Raw genomic sequence first — 27195 nt, 5'->3', positions numbered from 1 at the left:
AACAACCCCAGCCTATCCAATCTTTTCTCACAGCTAAAATTCTCCAACCCTGGCAACATCCTCATAAATCGCCTCTGAATCCTCTTTAGTGCAATCACATCTTTCCTGTAATGTGGTGACCAGAACTGTACGCATTTCTCAAGCTGTGGCCTAACCAATGTTTTATACAGTTCCCGCATAACACCCCTGCTCTTATATTCTATGCCTCGGCTAATAAAGGAAAGTATCCATATGCCTCTTCAACCACCTTATCTACCTGTCCTGCTACCTTCAGGGATCTGTGGACATGCACTCCAAGGTTCCTCACTTCCTCCACACCTCTCCGTATCTTCCCATTTATTGGGTACTCCCTTGCCTTGTTTGCCCTCCCCAATTGCATTACCTCACACTTCTGTGGATTGAATTCCATTTGCCACTTTTCTGCCCACCTGACCAGTCCATTGATATCTTCTTGGCGGAGCAGGCTCGAGGGGCTGAATACCTTACTCCTGTTCCTATTTCTTCGGTATTTATGCCTACATTAATGTAAAATACTTAAATGTTGCATCAGAGAGTTGTGGCCTCAAGAGTAATACTCAATATTGTTTCGGATTCAGCTCCAACTTTTGAAGTGCAGCACATATAAACAAATAAATACTGTCTATTTGTCTTTACATGTCAGTAATTGTAATTTTTCTGCGCACAGCAAGGGTCCAGATAATTCGAATTCATATGGAGTGAAGGGAAGAAGCATTTTTCTAATCTATTCCTGAGTGTCAGGATCCTGGCACTTATTGTGCATTATTACACTACAAAGATTCTGACAGCTTTGGACTGCTTTTTCTGGATGTCAGCTTACATCTGTACTATAAACTAATTCTTCAAAACGACTCTAAGACCCACTTGGCTTGTGCCAGCATAGGATGGAGAGCTTTTCAATTGAATCTTCAAGGAGTAAGTGAAATAAAACCAGAAAATGCTGGAAACTCTCAGCAAGTCAGGCAGCACCTGTGGAGAAAGAAACAGAGTTAACGTTTCAGATCGTCGACCTGTCGTCAGGAGTAAGTGACACTTGTTTCCCAAAACAAGCCGCCTGAACCTTGCAGACTTTAGAAATGACGGAATCGGTGACCACCTGAGCACTTCTACAGCTGACAGTGAGGCCGAGACTTGTTTCAAGCCTGCACAATGCAGAACTTCACAATGTTTAGTACGGTCAGGTCCTAGTTACACACGTACCATGCGTGGTAAAAAAAGAACAAACTTGCATTTATATAGCGCCTTTCATGACCTCAGGATGGCCCAAAACGCTTAACAGCCAATGAAGTACTTCTGAAGTCACTATTGTAATGTATGAAACGTGGCAGCCAATTTGCGCACAGCAACGTCCCACAAACAGCAATGTGATAATGACCAGATAATTTGTTTTCCTGATGTTGGTTGGGGGATAAATATTGGCCAGGACATCTGGGAGAATTCCCCTGCTCTTCTTCAAAACAGTGCCATGGGATCTCTCACGTCCACCTGAGAGGGTGGACAGGGCCTTGATTTAACATCTCTTCCAAAAGACGACACCTTCAACAGTGCAGCACTCCCTCAGTACTGCACTGAAGTGTCAGTCTGGATTTTGTGCTTAAAGTCTCTGGCGTGGGACTTGAACCTACAATCTTCTGACTCAGAGGCAAGAGTGCTACCAACTAAACCACAGCTGACACCTTGCCATGTGTGGTAGGGCTGATAGGTAAATTAGGTAAAGGAGTGAATCCTCCCTGTGGCCTGTGATAATGTTGCCAGGTTCAGTGGCGATGGGTGTCGAAGGTGAGCAGACTGTGCACAATTAACTAATGGGCCGAAAATGTAGAACCACATAGGCAAAAACTGAATGTGCTCATTCACGTTCTTTCAACCAGTGGAACATTGAACCTTATCTTCTTGCCTTCAGTCAATGTAATAGACCTTGACTTTGTGCAATAGTGTAAAATGGGTGATAGTGAGTCGGCAGACCATTTTACACCTCTCCCGATTTTTATTTCCATTGAAGTCAATGAGAGTCGGGTTGCCAACTCGCTATCACCCGTTTTACACTATTTCACAAAGTCAAGATCTTAAGTTTATATGCGGCATCATAGAAGCTGTTAAAACCATTCAGGTAAATGTTATGGGCCAACACCACTGGGATAGCTTTTGGAATGGATTATTATTGTTTAAGGTAGAAGGGAATAGATGATGAGTCAGAGTACCATTGTAATGTGCACCCCACATGCTGAGTGTCCAGTCTTAGCCATGCCACCATGGGTAGATGCCAAGTGGAGGACAGGCAGTTCTCCGTAGGCAGGGTGGGGAAAACTGGAAGCTCTTGCACCACTCCTTACAGACAATTTCAGAGACCTGTTGGTAGATCGCCCACCTGCCCTCTTGAATGCAAATGGCATATGTCGCAGGCAACAAGAAAGGAAAAAAATACATTAAAAAGTAGAAGTCCCACCCTCAAAGAACAAAACACTAGACGGGAACATTGGTTGGAGTGCAGAAACCTTCCTGCCTCCGTGCATTGTCAACCAGATTACTGGCAATTTCCCCACTCTGTCTATTTCACCAATAGTGGACATTCTTTCAGTCACTGTGGAATTTTCTTCCAAAATATCTGCACCTTGGCCCCTCCCTCCCTCCCTACCTTAAAAGCATCCTCAGGTCCTTCTGCTAGAATGTGTCTTTGGTCTACCCCTAAATTCTCTTTTTTTATTCTCCTTCTTCCTCTTCTCGTTGTCCACCTGTTCCTGCCTCGTTAAGAACTCTAAGACGCCTTATTTGTGTGAGCAGTGCTTTCGAAATGTTAATGACTGTTCCTCAGACGGCTGGTCAGAGTTACTCAGACACCTTTTTTGTAGCTGCCCCTGCTGAGTGACATAATGAAGTTCCACCCACAGTGAGATAACAAATGGGGATCAGGGGCTGTGGGCAGCACTCCCGTTTCACAATGTTAACCAAAGACAGGGATTTTGTACAAAATGTCTGCTCTCAGGTTATCTCTGAGCAGCAGGTTTAGAGATTAAAGCACAGGAACAAAAGGAGGCTTAGAGACACCAGTAAATGTGCAGATATCGACCTCGATAACATTTAGGATTTTGTGACAGCAATTCAGACCAGTGCGTTTATCCGTTAAAATTTGCCTGCAAACAAATATCCCATCACAGTTAAGCCTTTCTGCTTTGTAGGGAGCTTTAATGATGAGATAGTCCCTTTTAGAAATGGGTAACATGTCTTTGAACTTAATCTTTTTATCAATTTGAAACATGTTTAAGACTCTCTTCACTTCACCCCAGTGGGTCTGTGCACCCAGTCCATGTGGTGGGCTAATCAACAGCTTAGAATAAATGTATTTGTTTTAGATTGTTCCATTAAAAACAATAACAAAATTGAGCCAAGAGCAAGAACCTCGCTCACTATTGAGGTAGATTGGCCCAGACGGGCAGTAATTTCAGCAGAACAACGACTACAACTTGCATTTATATAGCGTCTTTAACATAGTAAAATGTCCCAAGGTGCTTCACAGGAGCATTATCAGACAAAATTTCACATCGAGCCACATAAGGAGATATTAGGACTAGTGACCAAAAGCTTGGTCAAAGGGGTAGGTTTTAAGGAGCATCTTAAAGGAGGAGAGAGAGGTAGAGAGGCGGAGAGGTATAGGGAGGGAATTTCAGAGCTTAGGGCCTAGGTAGGTGAAGGCACAGCCGCCAATGGTGGAGCGATTAAAATCGGGGCTGAGCAAGAGGCCAGAATTTGAGAACCGCAAGAGATCTTGGATAGTTGTGGGGATGGAGGAGGTTACAAGATAGGGAAGGGCAAGGTCATGGAAGGTTTTGAAAACAAGGATGAGAATTTTAAAATTGAGGCGTTGTCGGACCGGAAACCAATTTAGGTCGGCGAGCACAGGGGTGATGGGTGAACGGGACTTGGTGCGAGTTAGGATACGGGCAGCAGTGGTTCTACTTTAGATAGGAGTTTATCCTGCACCCATTGTGACCTCAAATGAGTGTGAGGCGGCCTCCTGGAGGGGATGTGTGGATCTCTCACCTCATGGCTTTTAATGTGCTTGGTAATCTCTGGAGTTAAAGTGCCGGATATGTGTTGATGTGCAGCCAAAATGACTTCAGATCAATGAGAAAGTGGCAGTATAAGTACCGCTGCAAAAAAAAAAGATAACCCAGTCCCTACTGTAGTCTTCCTACTGGGAAGAATCCAAAGCATCTGCAGGGAATGAGCTGAGAAGAGGATTGCCACTGAGAAGAGCTTGTACACTCAGATTGTGGCCTACTCCTCTGATCAGCTGAGGCATGACTTTAAGTAAGAGGCAAGAAATAGCTATAAAAGAATGTGGGGAGCACAGCAGGGCTGAAAATACAAATGTTAATGCTTAGTTAAAATTCTCATCCTTGTTTTCAAATCCCTCCATGGCCTCGCCCCTCCTTAGCTCTTCAAGATCTCTGCGCTTCTTCAGTTCACACCTCTTGCGCATCCCCGATTTTATTCGCTCCACTGTTGGCGGCTGCCTAGACCCTAAGCTCTGGAATTCCCTCCCTAAACCTCTCTACCTCTCTCTCCTCCTTTAAGATGGTCCTTAAAAAACTTTTGGTCACCTGTCCTAATATCTCCTTATGTGGCTCGGTGTCAAATTCTGTTTGATAACGCTGCTGTGAAATGCCTTGGGATGTCTCACCACGTTAAAGGCGCTACATAAATGTACATTGTTGTTGTTGGTAGAATGGAGCAGCTTTGAGTCTTACTCTGCTCAGAAACAGATCTAAACTGTGTCAAATGATGAGATACTAAATGGACCCTGATATATTGGAGAGGGAAAGAGAAGAAAAAAATGAAGGGTCATACTGGGAACTCTCTAGCACCTCTGGCCAGTCAACCAGAGGATTCTCTAGGCTACAAGTATCATACCAGGTGGATAGTGTCAGCCGTGGCTCAATTGGCAGCACTCTCGTGTCTGAGTCAGAAGGTAATGGGTTCAGAAATTTGTGCTCCACAGACGAGCACAAAATCCAGGCTGACACTTCTGTGCAGTACCGAGGGAGTGCTCCTACCTTGTGGGCAGCTTAGTTGCATATGATAGACTGTCAAGGTCGGTGCCATATATAAAGTTTAAATCAACATTCCCATTAATTGCCGACATAACAACACTGGCTACATTGCAAAAGTAATTCATTTAACGAGAATCTTTCCCTCCTTTCTTCCTTCTTTCCGCCACAGTAATTGAGAGTCGAGTCAAAACTAAACTGGATCTGCCCCTAATAATGGGTGGAACTCATAAGTGGCCACTTTTTATACCCAAGGAGCAGAACTGGTGGAAATTCCCATCAAAACCCATAATTCAACCCCAAACTCACCTTCTGCTTAGTCAAAAAGAAACAGAAAAATTTACCGACAGCTGGCAGATTTTTCCCTTTAATATGACAATTAAATAATGTGGAAATTATAATGGCAACATAATGGCCAAACCCTTAATTGAAAACAAAGATAGATTAGGTAAGAAGGTCCTTATCAACTGAGAACAGCAAGCTTGTTAGAAGTTTGAGATAACCAAAGAGGAGGGCGATGCATACTTGTTATATAATATAATTTGTTCCATTGTATTTAACAATAATCATGAGAGTTGAACCAAACTTCGGTTCTGTAATGCACAGTGCGTCTTCCATTCTTCACCTTGTGCACAAGGGGTTGCTTCCTTCTGGAACCGTGCTTAACAATTTGGTTTAACAAATTTTCATAACTTGTAGAAGCCACCCTGAGTGTAAGGTAAGTGACCCATTGAACTATTCGCAGCCTTGCATGGAGCAGATCTTATGTTGGCTTTGGCCTAACACACAAGAGATCCATATACTGCATGGAATCTGCATACTAATTTGAAAAGTCACTTTGAGCGTAAAGTGTCAATGTAAAGCATGGAATGTTATGAGGGAAGGCTATCGATGTGGACAGTATAAATGGATTCAAGAGGGAAGTAGATAGCTTTATGGGATTGAGGGCTATGCTGAGAAGCTGGGTAGATGCAGCTGATTTATCAAAAAGGGGCAGGCTTATTGGGCCTATTGACCTTTTTAAATTCCTAAAGATTCTGATATTCTTATGTTACTGCACATGATGAATCAACCTTGACTTTTATGAAGGGGTCCCTTGATGATCACATAATGCGTTTATGATGTTGTGTTAGATCGGCAGTAAAATGATACTATGTAGTCTAATTACAAATAAAGTGTATCATGCATTCCCATCATCATTTTCCCCTGTTTATGAAAATAAATGTTTAAACAGAATGATATTTAAAATGTCGTGGCAAACCTCAGTTAGAAAATAGCAACTAAAGACAGAATTGGGAGTAGATCTTAATGTTACAGTAATGATCTTTAATTAGTAAACAGCTCGCACTCAATTTATTAAAGACATTTATGTACATGTTAAGGGCAGATTTAAAAAATATATTTTTTAAACAAATGATCTTTGCTGTCAAAATGATATTGTCTCTTTAAAACTACCAGTAGCTAAATGTTATCAAACTTTAATGAAATTTTTATGTGTTTAGGAAAGAAATGAATGTCAGTCCTTCTGGTTTTAAGCCATGGTAAATGTGTGTTTAATGACATGAGATGTTCCTGCCGGCATGGACAGTCTTTATCAGAATTCGATACAATCCGCAGGATGTCTTATTCTTTCAGTGGTAACCATGGCAACAGTGAGGTTTCAGCATTCTTAGCAAATCAACCTGATGTCAGAACTGTTTGCAGAATTTGTGAATGACTCTTAAAATGTACACTGAGGCTTTTGACTGTACTAGTTAGTTTCATTCACATATATTGAGCGTATCGCCAAGTGATAGTGTTTCCTATTGAGGTTGTTACATTATGTAAATGGCACATGCTGTCATCACCATAAAATGCACACCCTGAGTTTACTGATTCCAATATGTTTACTGGTAATCTCATGTCTTTCCAGTTATGAGTTGTCTTTTGAAAAAGGGGCATCCCTGGGACAACAACAACAATTTGCACTTCTACAACACCTTTAATGTCAAAAAATATCACAGAGATGTAAAGAAGATGGATCATAGAATCATAGAAAGGTTACAGCACGGAAGGAGGCCATTTGGCCCATCGAGTCCGTGCCGGCTCTATGCAAGAGCAATTCAGCTGGTCCCACTCCTCCGCCCTTTCCCCGATGCTGAGCCAAAGAAGGAGTAATTAAGACGGGTCAAATCTTGGTCAAAGAGGTGGGTTTTAAGGAGACTCTTAAAGGAGGAGAGGGTGGTGGAGAGGCAGAGGGGTTTAGGGACAGAATATGAAAGTGGGGTCCCAGTCGGCTGAAAGCATGACCACCAATAGTGGGCAAAGGGAGGGGGGATGGACAAAAGCCCAGAGTCAGAGGAACAGAGTGTTCAGTTGAGGGAAGTTGAAGGGATGGAGGAGATTACAGAGCTAGACCATAGGATAGGTGTTATCTTATAGTCACGATTCCTGAGACATTATGATTAGACACCTATTACCCACCAGCAGTCACATAAACTTCTGGGAGAGGCAAAATAACAGATAAAAACCCAAGGCCAATTAGGGCAAAAAAATCGAGAAAATTGTTCTCCAACACCTTAGGCAATCAAAAACTTGTCCAGAAGACCACATTGACCCTGATTATATTACCCGTATTTCACCTCCCTTTTATGAGACATGGGGCCCGATATTCGGAGGGAGGCGGGTTGGCAGCGGGGAGTCGACTGGGCGCGTGGGTAACCCGCCCAGTGAATTCGGGGTGCTCGGCACGCGATCGCAGCCTTAATTGAAGTTACTTACGCGTGCTTCCAGGTTTCCCGTTCCAGACCTGCCCAGCGGGCGCACTGCGCACCCACATCACAGGCTGTCAGCAGGAGGAGCCCTATTTAAAGGGGCAGTCCTCCAATGCTCCTCCTGCATCAAACAACCAATTTAGGAGTATGGAGCAGGCCAGAGGCAAGGCTGCTCCAAGGTTCTCTGACTCCTCACTCCAAGTGCTGCTCGATGGGGTGAGGAGGAGGAGGGAAATCTTTTTCCTATCGGATGGGAGGAAGTGCCCTCCCTCCACCACCAAGAAGGCCTGGCTGAAGGTGGCCGAGGAGGTCACCAGCAGTGGCAATGTGTCCAGAACCTGGGTGCAGTGCAGGAAGAGATTTAATGACCTAACCAGGTCAGCCAAAGTGAGTATACTTACGCTTTCTGTTCTCTTGCAGGCCCATCTGCGACTGCCGTGACTGTGGAGGGAGGCCTCTGAGGGGCCACCGTCACATCTGAGCCATCCATCAACCAGTGCAGATACACACACCTTGGTGGGTCCCTGTCCTCACTTAGTTGGGCTTGCACAAGGTGAGTCTTCCACATCACCTCCAGTACCACACAATCCCTTCTGCACTGCCACCACAACGCTCTCGCATCACTCCTCACATCCACTCAAATATCATCCTCACCTTGCCTGCACTTACTCACCGCCCCAGTTCCCATTCGAACACTACCACGCAACCCAATCCTCATACAATCTCATGGCTATGTCTCACACGCACCCTCCCGTGCATCTCCCTCACGCTCATCCCCACCCACACCAATGCATGCAGCTGGTCACCATGCAACCTTCACTCAATCACGACTCTGTGTTTTGCCTTGATAGAAGAAGAGATGCCAGAATGCCCGGGAGAGAGCAAGGACCGGAGGGGGCCCGCCACACCAGGTGGCATTAACAGATGCAGAGCAGCAGGCGTTGGAGATCAGCCGCACGCTGGAGTGCCTGTCCGTGGCGGATGCTGAGACTGGGATTGCACAAGTGGCTGGTGACAGAAATCTAACACTCTGCACTCATGATAGCGAATGATCTTAGCATCACATGGCATCTGCAGCACCTCAACATCTGTCCACATGCTTAATATTGCTTTCTGTTCTCTTGCGGGGCCATCTGCGAGCGCCTTGACCGTGGAGGGCGATTCCTCAGAAGACCTGCCGGCCTCTGAGGGTGTATCGTCACATCCGAGCCATCCATCCACCAGCACAGATACACACACCTCGGTGGGTCCCCATCCTCTCTTAGTTGGGCTTGCACATGGTGAGTCACCACGCACATGTGAGCACGAGCAGACCCTGGTGGCAGGGGCAGCCGTGGAGAGTCCGCGTCGGTGGGAGCACTCTTCTCCAGGCTCTGCTCAGCTGGACCCAGATACTGAACCCTGGGGGCCAGCCATGAAAAGGAGAGTCATCGAGGGCCAGCAGCACATTGCCGAGGTATTGGAACAGTTGCCACGCGCACTCTCCACAATCGCGCAGAGGATGGAGGAGTCCAACTCCTGCATGCGTGGAATGGTGGCACAGGTACAGGAAGGTATGTCCAAGATAGTGTCACAGGAACGTGAAGGCATCTCTGAGATAGTGTCGCGGGTAGGTTTGGGAATGTCTGCGGTGGAGGAAAGGCTAGCCTACATCGAGCATCAAGCACGGCTCAACAATGAGTCCATTCAGGCCCTGACAACGGCCATTCAGATTCAGGGTGAGCAACATTCTGCCGCCTTAAACAGGCTGACAGATACCTTACAACTGGCCTTCCAAGGCTTCACACAACTCCTCCAAACTGTCATCCAGCAGGGTGGAAGGAGTGATGTGGGCCTGGGCCTGGGCCAGGAGAGGGATGATGGTGAAAGGGGACATGGAAGTGGGGACGCCACTCAAAGCGCTCCCACATCTCACCCGTTGCCGCCCTCTCAATCAGTACCCGCAATGCTGCCCCCTCTCCAGGTGGCCAAGTCTGCCCCTGCACAGGTGCAGGAGGAGCAGTCTTTGGAGGGGCCCTCACGGGCACTGAAACCCAGAGGGCGTCGGCCCAAAGCATTTCATCATCAGTCAGGGCATGGACAAGAGCAACCTGCCACTACCTCTGCTGAAGCCACAGGGGTAGCACCACGTAGGGATTCCCGTAAACGTAAGGCGAAGGTTTTGTGAGCACAAAGGGGATGCACAAGGGTGTAAGACAAAATGTCATGTTTTTGATTTATTTTCCTTTGTTTTGCAAAAAATCATAAAATTTGTTATCACCACTACTGCCACGTCTTTGCAAATCTTGTCTGGTTTGTGCAATAATGCCGTTTCCTGAGGATCACTATGAAGACCCACACCTGATGCCACCCATTGTGTCACTGCAGAGTGGGTGTAGATGTATTTGCAGCGCTCTTTTGTGCAGACGACTGAGAGACATCAGCGATGTCCCCGGTGGCACATTGAAAGGATGCGGAGGAGAAGTTGTTGAGGGCAGTGGTGACTTTGACAATGACAGGTAAGAAGATGGTGCTCAGGCCAGCCAGCAGCAGCTCGGCATCAAGGAGGCTGCAGATGTCCACGACTACATATCGAGTGACTCTGAGTCTCTGTGTGCACTGCTGCTCAGAGAGGTCCAGGAAGCTGAGCCTTGGTCTGTAGACCCTGTGGCGAGGGTAGTGCCTTCTGCGACGCATCTCTCTCTGCGGTTGCCCTCCCTCCTGCTGCGCAGGTGGATGTGTCACAGCACCGTGTTGTGGAGCTCCACGTTTCAGAGGTGGCTGGCGAGGCTGGTGATGCTGTTCGTCCTTTGAGGAGGTCATGACTGCAGCAATGGCGGCCCCCATCCGCAAAATGTACGTTTGAGGGGGTCCGCAAGGTAGGTACATGTGTCTGCACACCGGGGTTGAGGTTGCAAGTTTGTGAATTTTATTGTTAGGAGGAGGGTGGTGGAGGCCAAACTTTGTCCCAAGTGACAGAGTGGCCTCCTGCAATGAGTGAGGGTCTCCCCCCACCCACCTGTCAAATGGACCTTTGCAGCTGCCACAGGCTGGTGGCTGCAACTCGTCCATTTGAACTGGGAATGTTTCCCCCAGTATGGGAAACAGTCTCAGTTGATATGAAAATCCCACCCCTCCTAAAATACCATGTCAATCAGGTCTGTAAATGACCTGACGTACCGACTCAGTTGGTTTAAATGGGATCTCGCCAGCTTTAATTGCCGGCGGGAGTCCCACATGCGGGGGCTGTGCGCACATGTCAGTGCGTCACTGGGGATCCTGGAATTGGGCAGGTTGGAGCCGGGCTCCCGACCCGCCTCGGGAATCCCTGATTTTCGGAGCCCCCCCGCCACGAACCCACCGGCTCGGAGGTCCGAAAATCGAGCCCATGATCTCTGCCCCAGCCAGGAACTGGACCAGCTCTCTTTTGAAGGTTTGCAAAGAGTCAGCATTCACCTCCTGGCAACTTGTTCCATAGGTCTACTATCCTCTGGGAAAAGAAAAACCGCCTAACATCTAACTTAGCTCTGTCCTTGTGTAACTTATACACATGAGCCCTGGTCTTCCCCAATCTATCAAATTGAAATAACCCTACAATATGAACACAATCTAGTCCTTTAACTATTTTATATACTTCTATCAAATCACCCCAAGGTCTACACAGTGCTATCAAGCGGCACTGCTCACCGATGCTCAGTTTGGGTTCCGCCAGGACCACTCGGCTCCAGACCTCATTACAGCCTTGGTCCAAACATGAATAAAAGAGCTGAATTCCAGAGGTGAGGTGAGAGTGACTGCCCTTGACATCAAGGCAGCATTTGATCGAGTGTGGCACCAAGGAGCCCTAGTAAAATTGAAGTCAATGGGAATCAGGGGGAAAACTACCTAGCACAAAGGAAGATGGTAGTGGTTGTTGGAAGCCAATCATCTCAGTCCCAGGGCATTGCTGCAGGAGTTCCTCAGGGCAGTGTCCTGGGCCCAACCATCTTCAGCTGCTTCATCAATGACCTTCCCTCCATCATCAGGTCAGAAATGGGGATGTTCGCTGATGATTGCACAATGTTCATTTCCATTCGCAACCCCTCAAATAATGAAGCAGTCCGTGCCCGCATGCAGCAAGACCTGGACAACATCCAGGCTTGGGCTTATAAGTGGCAAGTAACATTTGCACCAGATAAGTGCCAGGCAATGACCATCTCCAACAAGAGAGAGTCTAACCACCTCCCCTTGACATTCAACGGCATTACCATCGCTGAATCCCCCACCATCAACAGCCTGAGGTTCACCATTGACCAGAAACTTAACTGGACCAGCCACATAAATACTGTGGCTACAAAAGCAGGTCAGAGGCTGGGTATTCTGCGGCAAGTGACTCACCTCCTGACTCCCCAAAGCCTTTCCACCATCTACAAGGCACAAGTAAGGAGTGTGATGGAATACTCTCCATTTGCCTGGATGAGTGCAGCTCCAACAACACTCAAGAAACTCAACACCATCCAGGACAAAGCGGCCCGCTTGATTGGCACCCCATCCACTACCCTAAACATTCACTCCCTTCACCACCGGTGCACAGTGGCTGCCGTGTGTACCATCCACAGGATGCACTGCAGCAACTTGCCAAGGCTTCTTCGACAGCACCTCCCAAACCCGCGACCTCTACCACCTAGAGGGACAAGAGCAGCAGGCACATGGGAACAACACCACCTGCACGTTCCCCTCCAAGTCACACACCATCCCAACTTGGAAATATATCGCTGTTCCTTCATCGTCGCTGGGTCAAAATCCTGGAACTCCCTCCCTAACAGCACTGTGGGAGAACCTTCGCCACACGGACTGCAGAGGTTCAAGAAGGTGGCTCACCACCACCTTCTCAAGGGCAATTAGGGATGGGCAATAAATGCCGGCCTAGCCAGCGACGCCCACATCCCATGAACAAATAAAAAAAAAACACATCTCAAAAGTGAATAGCCCCAGTTTAGCCTAATGAGGTCATGGTCATGATAAGCACTTTATAAATGCAAGTCTTTCTTTCTTTGTTTAAGTAACTAAGGTTGTTTAAGCTGGGAATCATTCTTGCGACCCTCCTCTGACCCTTTTCTAAAGCCTTTCTATCAACCACCATATGAGGGGACAAAAACTGGACAGTGTGCTTTGCGTTATCTTGAATAGTCCTATGAATAAAACCTACTACCCTATTTGCTTGAGCTATGGCTTCTTGCATTGGTTATGAATCTTTGGAGAATTCTGAACTATACCTCCGAGATCCTTTTCTCGCTCAGTCAATTTCAGTTCTGTTCCATGTAAAGTGTAAGTATACTTGGTGCTGGTACTGCCCAAATCCATAACGTTGCACTTATCTAGGTTGAATACCATTTGCCAGAGTTTGGCCCATTCCCCCAGCGCATCTCAATCTGCTTGGAGAGATTTCTTCTCCTCCACAGTCCTGACAGTTGCACGATGTCCTGTATCAGCCGTGAACTTGTGGACCATTCCCTTAACGCCTATTACTCGGTCATTTATGAAGATTGTAAAAAAGCAATGGTGCTAACACCGATACCTGTGGGACACCACTGGTAACCGGCCTGTAAGCAGACATACAGCCGTTCGTAACAAACTTTCTGCCTGAGGGAATGTAGCCAATTCTTAATCCGTTGCAGCAGCATCCCACTGATCCCACAAGATTCTGTCATGTAGAGTAACCTATTGGAAGGTACCTTATCAAAAGGTTTTCTGAAAGTCCAAGTAGACAATGTCTACTGGGATATCCTCATCCACGTACCTAGTAACTTCTTCAAAAAATTTGAGTACATTAGTAAGGCACGACCTTCTTTTCCACAAGCCATGTTATAGGAACATAGGAACAGGAGTGGGCCATTCAGCCTCTCGAGCCTGTTCCGCCATTCAATTATATCATGGCTGATCTGTATCTCAACTCCATTTATCCGCCTTAGCTCCATATCCCATGATACACTTACCTAACAAAAATCTATCTATCTCAGTTTTGAAAGCTCCAATTGTCCCAGCACCCATAGCCATTTGGGGGAGAGAGTTCCAGATTTCCACCACCCTTTGTGTGAAAAAGTGCTTCCTGATTTCACTCTTGAATGGCCCAGCTCTAATTTTAAGATTATCCCACTCTTGTTCTGGATTCCCCCACCAGAGGAAACAGTTTCTCTGTATCTACCCTAATGAATCCTTTTAACATTTTAAACACCTCGATCAGATTACCCCTCAACCTCTAAACTCAAGGGAGAAAAAGTCAGAAAGAAGCAATCTGCATTTGGAAACTCTCCTGGCAATCCAAACAACACAACGGCACACAGATCCTAAGATCCAATTACGTGCAGCTGAATGACACTTTAAATACTGCTTCCAGTAGCTCTGAGAGACAATCCCGACAGACTTTACTAGCAGGTTGGCCGCTGGTCGCCCTTCCGCGATTTTGCGCATCCTAATTGATATGTATGGTACTTGCATATTGTTAACTGTACATTAGATGGTCCCCTGATGGGAGTAAGCACATTGTAGTAATTACAGAACTCTCTTGTATTACTTTGTTATTCTTTGATGAATTATTCTTGAGAATCTGGAAATAAAAAAGCAGTTAGTTATTACCACAACAATTTGAGTGTTTATTTGGACTTATCATATCATAGGACCCCGATTTGCAGGTATTTTTGAGCCCCCCGTTAGTCTCTGGCGGGCACTTGAGCCGACTAGAAAAGCTACACGGTTAAAACGATGATCGGCAGGATCGCAGCGGGAATGGAATGGTAAGTGCTCTGCAGTGATTTTAACCACCCGCCCGTCCTGTTCCCACTGGGCGAGGAGGGTTAGAATGGCCCCTATTGACTCTACTATCACTGGAAAGCCAACTGTAAGTGAAACATTTACACATATTCAGCAGGACAGGAAGATCTTTAATGATGAGGGGATCGGTAAAGTGATTCCTGGAACACAAACGTTCACTGCAACTCAGGCTGCAACAGGACATCTAACGGGGTCCAATGGCATTTGGCAAATGAACGTAAAATTAATGACTGCGGTTGCTTTTAAAGTGCCCGACTACACTATTTAATGGTTGAACTAGCACCCGAGCTGTATTCCTTGCACTCTTGTCATTAAGACACCAACTGTATCTGCAAGTCCTGACGCACTGACCTGGCAATGTCCAAGGGCAACTGCAGACTTCGAGTTCAGCAGGAACTTTGATGCAAGGGGACCTGCCGCCAAGAGGATCCAGAAGCTGGAGCCTATCAGATTGCCTCCCCTACGTAGATTTCCTACTCCTTGGACTGGCACAGATCCTAACTCACAGTGTGACCAGCTCTCCTACTTCACTCTGAATTGCTCTGGATGACGGAAATAAATTTCAGACTTCAAGTTAAATTATTAAGTTGATAGAAAATGAAACAAGTAAAAGGAAATGCAGAACGGAATTCTTCTGAATAATGATTAGCTACTAATTGTCCAGATCTTTAATGGTGCATTCTGTTCCTTCAGCAATAAATGGTATAAAGTCTTTTGCATCCTAATTTAGAGTCTCATGCCAGTGATAAGGTCACAATAGTTCCCATAGACTCTCCATGTCACGTCCCATTTTCTAGCTTTCTCTTGCAGCCCACAAGTCTGATGTTTATAAGTCCTGACTCTCTTTGCCATAGCCCAACAAAGAGTTGTGTTTTTTCAGTAAAGGGAGAGAGAAAGTTGGCAGAGAAAAATTGACAAGGAAAATAGATGGACAGCCGCTGACATCTTCCCATTCAGTATCCACTTGACACACAGCCCAGGCAACAACAGCAGCTGGCCATAGGAACATAGAAACAAGAATAGGCCATTCAGCCCCTTGAGCCTGTTCTGCCATTCAATGGTTGATCTGTATCCTAACTCCATCCACCTGCCTTGGCTCCATATCCCTTAATGCCCTTGGCCAGCAAAAATCTATTGATCTCAGATTTAAAATTATTAATTGAGCTAGCATCTACTGCTTTTTTGTGGGAGAGAGTTCCACACTTCTACCACCCTTTGTGTGAAGAAGTGTTTCCTAACTTCTCTCCTGTATGGCCTGGCTCTGATTTTAAGGTTATGTCCCTTTGTCCTAGACTCCCCCACCAGCAGAAAAGTTTCTCTATCAATTCCTTTCAAAATCTTAAAAACCTCAATCAAATCATTCCGTAACCTTCTATATTCCAGGGAATGGAAGCCTAGTTTATGTAATCTCTCCTCATAATCCAACCGTTGGGGGCCTGGTAACATTCTGGTGAATCTGCACTGCACTCCTTCCAAGGTGCGGTGCCCAGAATTGTACACAGTACTCCAGATGTGGTCTAACCGAGGCTTTGGATAGCTGTAGCAAAACTTCATCCCCTTTATATTCTAGTCCTCCAGTTATAAAGACGAACATCCCATTAGCCTTTTTGATTATGTTTTGGACCTGACCACTATATTTTAGTGATCTGTGTACGTGGACCGCTAAATCTCTTTGGACCTCCACTGTTCCTATCTTTACACCATTTAAAAAATACTTGGATCTATCCTTTTTTGGTCCAAAATGGATGATGTCACACTTAGGTGCATTGAAATCCATCTGCCACAGTTTTGCCCACTCACTTAATCTACCAATGTCTCTTTGTAATTTTATGCTCTCATCTACACTACTTACTACGCCATCAATCTTTGTCATGATGTGGAAATGCCGGTGATGGACTGGGGTGTACAAATGTAAGGAATCTTACAACACCAGGTTATAGTCCAACAGTTTTATTTGAAAATCACAAGCTTTCGGAGGCTTTCTCCTTCGTCAGGTGAGTGCCGAGATTCATTGAAAATTACCGCATATATAGTCATAGAACAATGCCTGGTGATTACAGATAATCTTTCCAACTGCCCGTTATCAAGGCCATCAAATTAATTGAATAGTGTTCAGACAGAGAAACCTTAGATACCCCAGACAACTGAATATACAAACGGCCAGAACCAAAGAAAGAGAGGGAGAGAGAGAGAGAGAAACATCCGAAAGGAAGAGAGAGAGAATGACCAGTTGTATTAAAAACAGATAACTATTTTTCCCCTGGTGGGGTTACATGTAGCGCGACAAGAACCCAAGATCCCAGTTGAGGCCGTCCTCATGGGTGTGGATTCATTACTAGTTTCCCTGGAACGTCAGGTATATGGAATAGTCAAGGGCAAAGAGAGAGAATGAGAATAGATTAGTGGCTAACATAAAAGGGAACCCAAAAGTCTTTTATAAACATATAAATAGTAAAAGGATAGTCAAAGGAATGGTGGGACCGATTAGGGACAAAAAAAAGAGATCTTCTTATGGAGGCAGAGGGCATGGCTGAGGTACGAAATGAATACAGTCCAGTCAGCTTAACGTCAATAGTGGGGAACTTTTAGAGACAATAACCCAGGAAAAAATTAATTGGAACTTAAAAGTATGGGTTAATAAATGAAAATCAGCACGGAATTGTTAAAGCAAAATTGTATTTGACTAACTTGATTGAGTTCTTTGATGAAGTAACAGAGAGAGTTGATGAGGTTAGTACAGTTGATGTTATGTGTATGGACTTTCAAAAGGCATTTGATAAGGTATCACATAATAGTCTTGTTAGCAAAATTAAAGCCCATGGGATTAAAGGGGCAGTGGCAGCGTGGATACAAAATTAGCTAAGGGACAGAAAGGGGAGAATAGTGGTGTGCGGTTGTTTTTCAGACTGAGGGAAGTATACAGTGGGGTTTCCCAGGGGTCAGTATTAGGACCACTGCTCTTTTTGATATATATGTTAATGACCTGGACTTGAGTATAGAGGGTTTAATTTCAAAGTCTGAAAATGACACAAAACTCAGAAATGTAGTAAATAATGTGGAGGATAGTAACAGACTTCATGAGGACACAGACACACTGGTGAAATGGGCAGACACATGGCAGATGAAATTTAATGCAGAGAAGTGTGAAGCGGTGCATTTTGGTAGGAAGAATGAACAGAGATGAGATAAACAAAATGGTACAATTTCAAATGGGGAGCAAGAATAGAGAGATTTGGGAGTGCACATACACAAATCTTTGAAGGTGGCGGGACAAGTTGAGAAGGCAGTTAAAACAGCATATGGGACCCTGGGCATTATTAATAGAGGTTTAGAGTACAAAAGCATGGAAGTTATGCTAAACCTGTACAAAACACTGGTTAGGCCTCAGCTGGAGTATTGTGTTCAATTTTGTGCACAACACTTTAGGAAGGATGTCAAAGCCTTAGAGAGGGTGCAGAAGAGATTTACTAGAATGGATGAGAGACTGAAGAAGCTGGGGTTGTTCTCCTTAGAACAGGGAAGGTTAAGAGGAGATTTGATAGAGGTGTTCAAAATCATGAACAGTTTTGACAGAGTAAATAAGGAGAAACTGTTTCCAGTGGCAGAAGGGTCAGTAACCAGAGGAAACAGATTTAAGGTGATCGGTAAAAGATCCAGAGGCAACATGAGGAAACATTTCTTTTAACGCAGCGAGTTGTAATGATCTGGAATTTACTGCCTGAAAGGGTGGTGGAAGCAGATGCAATAGTAACTTTCAAAAGGGAATTAGTAACTACTTGAAGGGAAAAAGTTTACAAGGCTATGGGGAAAGAGCATGGGAATAGGACTAATTGGATAGCTCTTTCAAAGAGCCAGCACAGGCATGATGGGCCAAATGGTCTCCTCCTGTGCTGTACCCACTATGATACTATGATATTATCCTCTTCCTCTACTGTGAAGACTGACACAAAGTAATTATTCAACAATTCTGCCATTTCCTTATTTTCATTTGCAATATTACACGCATCAGTTTTTAAAGGGCCCACGTTACCCTTGACTACCCTTTTTATAAGAACATAAGATATGGGAGCAGGAGTAGGCCATATGGCCCCATGAGCCTGCTCCGCAATTCAATCAGATTATGGCTGATCTTCGACCTCAACTCCACTTTCCCGCATGATCCCCAAATCCCTTGATTCACCTAGAGTCCAAAAATCAATACATCTCAGCCTTGAATATATTCAATGACTCAGCATCTACAGCCCTCTGAGGTAGAGAATTCCAAAGATTCACAACCCTATGCATGAAGAAATTCCTCCTCATCTCAGTCTTGAATGGCCGACCCCTTATCCTGCAACTATGCCCCCAAGTTCTAGACTCTCCAGCCAGGGGAAACAACCTCTCAGCATCTACCCTATCAACCCCCCTCATGATCTTATGTTTCAATGAGATCACCTCTCATTCTTCTAAACTTCAGAGAGTTTGGCCCATTCTACTCAATTTGAATTTTCTTCTAATATAATTGTAAAAACCTTCTGTCCGAATCTTGATATCTCTCGCAAGTTTCTTTTTGCATACCCTTTTTGCAGCTCTATCTTTTTTGTCTACCTTTGCTGTTCATTATATGTTTTCCAATCCCCTGGATCTACACTATTCTTTGCACTTTTGTATGCTCTTTCCTTTAGTTTGATGTTATCTCTCATCTCTTTTGTCGACCATGGCTGTTTTATTTGGTAAGTAGAGCTCTTGCCCCTTAGGAGTATATACTGATCCTGTACTAAATTAAATTCTTCTTTAAACACCTCCCACTGCTCATCTGTAATTTTACCCGATAACAGTTTTGACCAGTTTGCTGTCGTCAGTCTCGGCCTCATCATGTTAAAATTCGCTTTACCAAAATCTAGAATCTTAATAACTGTGTCAAGTTTCTCCTTTTCAAACCTAAAATTGAATTTGATCATATTATGATCACTGAGAGATAAATGTTCCCTTACTGTTCGATTATTAACTAAGTCTGGCTCATTACTCATTACTAAAACTAGTATGGCCTGCCCTCTCATTGGTTCTAGAACCATAGAATTATACACACAAAGCCAGCTCCTATCTGACTCCGTGATGCAGTTTGGTTTACTACTGGTCCGCCTGTCATTTCCTTATATTATTTACTTTCTTTCCAAATGCAGTGAATTTCAACATAACTTTCACTGGAGTACTTGCCCAGTCAAATGAACGACTGTAATATAATTGTAGATTTGGTACAATTTTTTATATAGATCCACAGTTCAGGACATCACCAAGATTCAAAAGAGTTGTAGAGAAGTTGAGGTAAATCAAGAAATAATGATTTGGTACTACTAATTAATTAGATAGTAATGTGCAAGCAATGGCATATTAACTTATGGAGAAGAACCATTTGTAGAATACTTAGCTTTGGAATGCTGAAACCCAGAAAAGGCATTTTGACTTTTTTTAGTTTCTGTCACATCTGCCTTCTAACAGCGACTTTCAATCCTCATTCTCCAGAAACCTATCTACATCGAGTTACATTGAAACTACAGTACAGAAACAGGCCATTCAGCCCAACTGGTCTATGCCGGCATTTATGCTCGACATGAGCCTTCTCCCTCCCTACTTCATCTAACCCTATCAGCATACCCTTCTATTCCTTTCTCCCTCATGTACTTATCTAGCTTCTCTTTAAATGCATCCATGCTATTTGCCTCAACTACTCCCTGTGGTAGTACGTTCCACATTCTTACCACTCTTTGGGTAAAGAAGTTTCTCCTGAATTCCCTATTGGGTTTATTAGCAACTATTTTATATTTATGACCTCTATCTGTGGACTCCCTCACAAGTGGAAACATTTTCTCTACGTTTACCCTCTTTCATTATTGTAAAAATCTCTATCAGGTCACCCCTCAGCCTTCTCTCTTCTAAGAGCCCCAGTCTGTTCAGCCTTTTGTGATAAGTATATCCTCTCAGTTCTGGTATCATCCTGGTGAATCTTTTTTCCATTATCTCCAATGCCTCTCTATCCTTTCTATAGTATGGAGACCATTTAGTTATCTTGACCCAATTTCTATTGTTTGCTTCAGTAGCCTTCCCTGGTAACTTAATGAATGTGTCTGACTTTCCTGAATACCTTATTTACTGCTAATTTTCAAATAATGTCCCTCAGTTTTTATACTCTTTGTTAGCGTTGTTTGGATCAACATATTGTAATTTTGAAAACCTCTATTAGCTCACCTCGAAGCTTTCTCTTTTCTGATGAGAACAAGCTTGACTTAACTTTCCCTCAAAACTATGGATTTCTGAGGCCTGGTATCATATTTTGTGCTTTACACTGCAGCCTCTCAAGGCCAATATTATCCAGCCGATTGCATTGTAACCAACACCACACACTACCCTGTTAGCTGTTTTTGATCTAGTTTCCTATCTAGCAAGCTACTTAATCCTTTATTCTACAGCTATTTACTATGAACTGAATGTTCATCCTCCGTTTCTTTCGCCCCACCATTGGCGGCCACGCCTTCAGCATAGTTATAGTGACATCTTTGGAAAACCTCCCGCAAGTTAGCTAAGCACGGATTGCCCTTCCTAATCCATGTCTGTTATCAAGCTATGCTTTTCTCTGTGTTTACCCACTACATCCTTTGATATACTTCTGAAGATTTTCCCTACAGTAAAGTTAAATTGACTGATCTGTACTTTCAATGCCTGTCTCCTTAAAAGAAAATTCTGCTCCTGCAGCACAAGGTCAAAGTTGAAGAAGCGCCAGACTCTGTTACAGTATCCACCATACTCCACAAACAATACTTTATTCGCAAGTAATTTTTTTTTACAGAGGTAGAACAAAATACTTTGTATATTTTATTGTTATATGTACAGATAAGTAACCATAAATTAATATGAAGGGAAGAGACGGCTTCAGAATGATCCAATATTACGGGTGAAATCCAGGTAACACGCAGGTAAAAATCCATCACGTATGTTTACTGTGGGAGAGATTAAGCTGGCATTAAACTTGTACTAATTGTAATGAAAGACCAGAAGGCAGCCAAACAAGAGTTCAGATCTGCCAGACAATTCTTCCAGGGTAACGGTGTGTCCTGTACAGACATAGGGCTTCATAAAGCATTCAAAGTATATCACATTGAGAAAAGCTCTCTTCGACTCCCAGGAAGAGAGGTGGAGTAGGAGAATAACATCAATCAGCACCATGGACTGGTTTCTTTGTCTGGGTGCTACCAGATTGTAGGTTTACTAGTTAGTAGCAAGCACTGACCAATTTTGATGCCGTTTTTAGGTCAGTGATTGGTGAGGGCACATCGGGGGTCATTTTAATTTTGGGTGATGGTGTAAAATGAGCGATATCCAATTAGCCGCCCGTTATACACCACACCCAATTTCCTTTACGTTGAAGTTAATGGAACGGATAATCAGGTTGAGAGTATAACGGGAGCCCACTTCAATAATGCCCGTTTTACACATTCGCCCAAAGTTAAAATTACCTCCATCTACAAGACAAGTCTGCCAATTTATAGAATCTGTAATGCTCAGTGGCTGCAAACATGCCTTTAAAACTGGTTTTCAACCAATGGAAAACTTTATTTTAGAAAGAAAGTTGCTCCCACTTCCCAAATGGACGGCAGGTGCAAGGGAGGCAGAAAAGATGTTTCAAAATATTTTGAGGGTAATTTTGACTTTGGGGCGATAGTATAAAACGGGCAACAGCAAACCAGTGGCCCGTTTTACATCTCTCCAGGTTTTCACTTCCACAATAAAAATCGGGAGAGGTGTAAAACGAGGTGCCAATTCGCTATTGCACATTTTGTTTGGAACTATAGCCCAAAGTCAAAATGACCCCCTATCAGTTTAAAAAAAAGCACAAAAAGCAAGTCAAGTCGAATCAAAGCAGAGAAGAATAAAAATGAAAGTTATAATAAACACGGAATAGAGAAGAGAGAATAGGAGGAGGATAAAGTGATGACACGGTGAGCATGGGAGTGTTTAAGCCTTCTTTAATTTTATGTAAAATTATGTGTTGGTGTTTAATTTAGTAGTCTAGGGTTAATGTTCCAGTATTATTATTCTTGTGTCTGAGAGGCACTATAACTAATATTAACGTTTAGTTCAGTGCCACAGTTCTGAATGCAAACAAAAATGGTTGGCCCAGAAATTTCCCTGAACCTGCCAGCAGATTAAAAGTTAAAAAGTTAAATTTTCAAACTGTCTCTCCAGGAACTTAAAAACGAAAATCCCATCTAATGTATTAAATTGTGCAAAATAGAGGAAGTATTTATGTATTTTGTTAAAGTTCTTTAGATTTGCTTTAAAATATTCAGGAAACAGTCGACATAGGTCTATGAAGAGGAATGTCAAAGATTTAACACTGCTGTTCATTTCTGGTGGACATTTTGTGCGTTCAGCTAATGTAATATGTGAGTTAATAATATTTAGCTGAAAAGCATTTTATCTCCCCAAGTTAAAACAAAAAAACATATGGTTTCGAATGCTTTCTTTTCAAATCGAAAATACGTTGGAATGTTCAGGAATATCTGGTTATGATGCATTACTAAATTCTGGAGGAAAAAAAATCTATTTTTAAGCCAAGTTACCGAAAGCACGTGGCACTGAAAGTGTTAAATGTGCTGAAAGTGATCCAGCCGCATAATTTTGGCTACTCGTAAATAACCGATACTTATCACAAATTCTGTCACCATAAAGCAAATAAAATAGGTTCTAATTATGAAATAATGCAGATCATTTATTGGATAAAAGGAAAGTACCAGCGATCAGTAAGAGGCGAGCATTAGGCTACTTTTGAAGACTTAACACAACAGAACCCACAAGCAATTCTGATAAGAGTGCTGTCTTCGTGAAGCTAAAACAATTAAAATATATTCTTAAGAAGCATATATGAGATCAGTCTTACATAACTAGGACTATTTACAGACAAAGACTATATATTCTGTGTCACATCAAATTTGCAACAGACCGTAGTAGTTGTCAGAATTGAATAAAATCAAACACTTAGGATTTCTACCTACATGTCGACATTGAAACTCGATTTGAAGTGAAAGACCTTTCAGAAAACTGGGTTGAGACTGTGTCGTCTTAAGTGGGACAGGACAGAACCTGGGTGTTCAGTAAGAACACAATCATTAATCAGATTACAATTTTATTGGTTTTTACTCACAGAGGGGGCCAGGGATATCAGTGTTTTCTGTCGGCATTAGGTGTCAGGTGAGCCCGCAGACTGTACAGGAGAGAAATAAAGGGGGCTGGGCTGTCATGGTGCCTCAACAACAGCTAGCCGTAGACCAAAACTCAACTAAAGGTGATAAAGATCAAGCGCTCCCACAGCAAGAATGGCTTGGTTCAGATGCAAAACCATTCCCGCTCCACCGTACCGCAACAGAATGTCTAGACTCTAACCTCAGAACAGTACTTCCAACTTCACCACTCTGACACCCTACATTTCCCACACCAACCTCTCTGAGTCAGAGTGCTGATTTACTGTCAGTGTTAGGGCTAATTTATGATCAATTTTTGCGATGGATTTGTTCTGACCATCAGGGCCTAGTTGGATTGTCCAAACTATTTTCACTTAAGACCCTTGCATTCATGGCTTTCATCCTACCCAGGATCCTGCATCAGGTGTAGTGATATTACTCAAATAAATTTTCCAATGAAGATGAGATGTATGTGAGAAAGAAATATTTCCCTTATTGTAACCAAAGAAACACTGAACACTGTTAGTCAAGGAATGGCAGGAGCAATACTGGGGTTATCTAAATTGCCCTGACAATGCACTTTGACATTAACCTCAGAAGAATACCCTCTTCTTCAGCGAACAAGTGAGGTCAGATTGGAAGTAACCTAAGTTTTCCGCTGAGACTTTATCTCCTCTGCCTGTGCTCATTTCTTTGTGAAATGTCAGGGCTTTAGACAGAGCTCTAAAAGTAGTATTATTATATAGTCCTCTCCATTCTGTAGTTAACAGAGAAGCAAAGGATATCAAGTGCAGACGCTTTGTTTGGTGTTGGATAAGTAGATGAATCACCAGCTATTGATCAGACCCATGAGGTGACCAGATCATAGTCATACTTGTGACCCTATGCAGAAATCAACAATAGTAATCTTTCAATTACATTTTCCTAGGCAAGGATTTGAATCTGATTCTTCCAGATGATAAACAGTACATTCAAACGCAGCACAGGTTAGCACTGAAAGAATGCAAAGCACTCAACACCACTACAATTTAATAAATTCAGTTTTAGTCGTGTAGCTCTGGCAAGTTATTGATAACTAAATATATTTGGATTATTATTAGTTGCTAAATTCACCAGCATTGTCTGTGGTTCGTCTGGATAACTCAGATAGGGAAAATCTCAGGGACAAAACTGAAAGACACCTCCATAATGGATTGGGCCAGGGCTGCAGCGATTGGTTTATCTGTTGGTGGACTGAAGGTCTGTGGGATCCCTACACGGTGAGTTAACAACTGCAGGTATGGGGCATCTTGGGAGGTGCTGAGTGAAGATCAGCAACTTCCCCAGAAGATGGGAGGGAATGTCAGTAGCGGAGTCACCCCCGGCGTACTTTCTAGCGGCCAGAGGCGTAGTGGGCAGGGGGACAGCATGTGGCAGAGCGAGTCCCATAAGGAGAGGGCAAAAATATAAGTATAATTCAATTGCAGGATACCTCCATAAATAAGTGTATGATAACTTTCTCCTGGACTGAATACTTGCAAAATATTTTAATGACATACTCTGAAAGTGTTTCTTTCTGTGTGGGGATTGTCTCCCTTGAAATCATTTCCAGTAGTCTAGTACCAAACCCCCCATGACTAGCCGTCAGCAAGTATCTTGCAATGACAACTGCGTTGCACAGGAACACAGTGGAAAAGTCGCAATGCTACTGTGAAGTGCTAAACATCACGGGAAGAATGGTGATGTCAGCCTTCAGGAGCCGGAGGGTAGAGTAACATGGCTATTATAAAATACTGATGTAGTTTGTTTCAGCAATAGAATTAATATATTTTGGAATTAATACTGAGAAGCATTTCTATACTGTTTTTTTCAATATTGAAATTAATAAAAGATGAAAGGTTATTCTTTTTAATTTTAACTTTACAATATACTTAAATCTGCAGTGTTTCTGGGTTATCTCATTTGAGTTTTGTATCCAGTTCTGTCCAGTCCCAAAAAAGCATCTGTACAAATACCTCGAATCTAATCTTTATTTCTTCCTACTTTGGAACCGTTCAGAGTTTATTTTTTGAGCTAAGAATTGCATCAATTACAGATGTTGAAGGGACACATTTTCTAAAGCCGTTAAAATAAAAGTTACACAGCCAAGATCAGATCACGTTTTCTACAACATTCACGGAGACCGGCAGGATTAAAGTGTTGGAGCTACAACAGGCCTCTGGCTGTCTCTCACTGCGGAAGTGCCTTCAGGATTGCGTTCACCTCCTCAGCTACTGCTGTCAACGCAAACTCAAACTGCTCCTGTAGAAGATAAACCAGCACGGTTAGAACAGGTTGTCATTTTATTACCCAGCAAAATGGATTTATCATTGAATCATAGAACTGTTACAGCACAGAAGGAGGCCACTCGGCCCACCGAGTCTGTGCCGGCTCTTTGTAAGAGCAATCCAGTTAGTCCCATTCCCCTACTCTTTCCCCATAGCCCTGAAAATTTTTTCCCTTCAAGTATTTATCCAATTCCTTTTTGAAAGCCATGATTGAATCTGCCTCCACCACCCTTTCAGGCAGCGCATTTCAGATCATAACCACTCACTGCGTAATAAAGTTTTTCCTCATGTCATCTTTGGTTCTTTTGCCAATCACCTTAAATCTGTGTAGTCTGGTTCTCGACCTTTCCACCAATGGGAACAGTTTCTCTTTATTTACTTTATCTAAACTCTTCATGATTTTGAACACTTCTATCCAATCTCCTCTCAGCCTTCTCTGTCCAAGGAGAACAACTGCAGCTTCTCCAGTCTATCCACGTAACTCAAATCCCTCGTCCCTGGAACCATTCTAGTAAATCTTTTCTGCACCCTCTCTAAGGCCTTCACATCCTTCCTATAGTGTGGTGCCCATAATTGGACACCATATTCCAGCTGTGGCCAAACCAGTGTATTATAAAGGCTCAACATAACTTCCTTGCTTTTGTTCTCTTATGCCTCTATTTATAAAGCCCAGGATCCCGTATGCTTTTTTAACCGCTTTCTCAACCTGTCCTGCCATCTTCAAAGATTTGTGTACATATACCCCCAGGTCTCTTCCTGCACCCCCTTTAGAATTGTACCATTTAGTTTATATTTCCCCTTCTCATTCTTCCTGCCAAAATATATCATTTTGCACTTCTCTGCGTTAAATTTCATCTGCCACGTGTTCGCCCATTCCACCAGCCTGTCTATGTCCTCTTGAAGTCTGTTACTATCCTCCTCACTGTTTACTACCTTCCAAGTTTTGTGTCATCTGCAAATTTTGAAATTATGCCGTGTACACCCAAGTCCAAGTCATTAATATATATCAAAAAAAGCAATGGTCCTAGTACCGACTGCTGGGGAACACCACTGTATACCTTCCTCC

At 43.5% G+C, this 27195-nt stretch overlaps 1 protein-coding gene across 2 annotated transcripts in view; it reads right to left on the bottom strand.

Annotated features, from left to right (window-relative positions):
• Window positions 1–21414: 21414 nt before the first annotated feature.
• ptprn2 (protein tyrosine phosphatase receptor type N2) overlaps window positions 21415–27195 on the bottom strand; it is a 924398-nt gene continuing 918617 nt past the window's right edge. For both annotated transcript variants that reach the window (XM_068008124.1, XM_068008134.1), the window contains exon 23: window positions 21415–26103. In XM_068008124.1, coding sequence (XP_067864225.1) covers window positions 26032–26103 — 72 coding nt within the window. In that variant the 3' untranslated portion in view covers window positions 21415–26031. The remainder of the gene's footprint in view (window positions 26104–27195) is intronic.

This window comes from Heptranchias perlo, chromosome 2, assembly GCF_035084215.1.
Source record: "Heptranchias perlo isolate sHepPer1 chromosome 2, sHepPer1.hap1, whole genome shotgun sequence".
Taxonomy (NCBI): domain Eukaryota; kingdom Metazoa; phylum Chordata; class Chondrichthyes; order Hexanchiformes; family Hexanchidae; genus Heptranchias; species Heptranchias perlo.
This window is presented reverse-complemented; position numbering and strand designations above follow the sequence as displayed.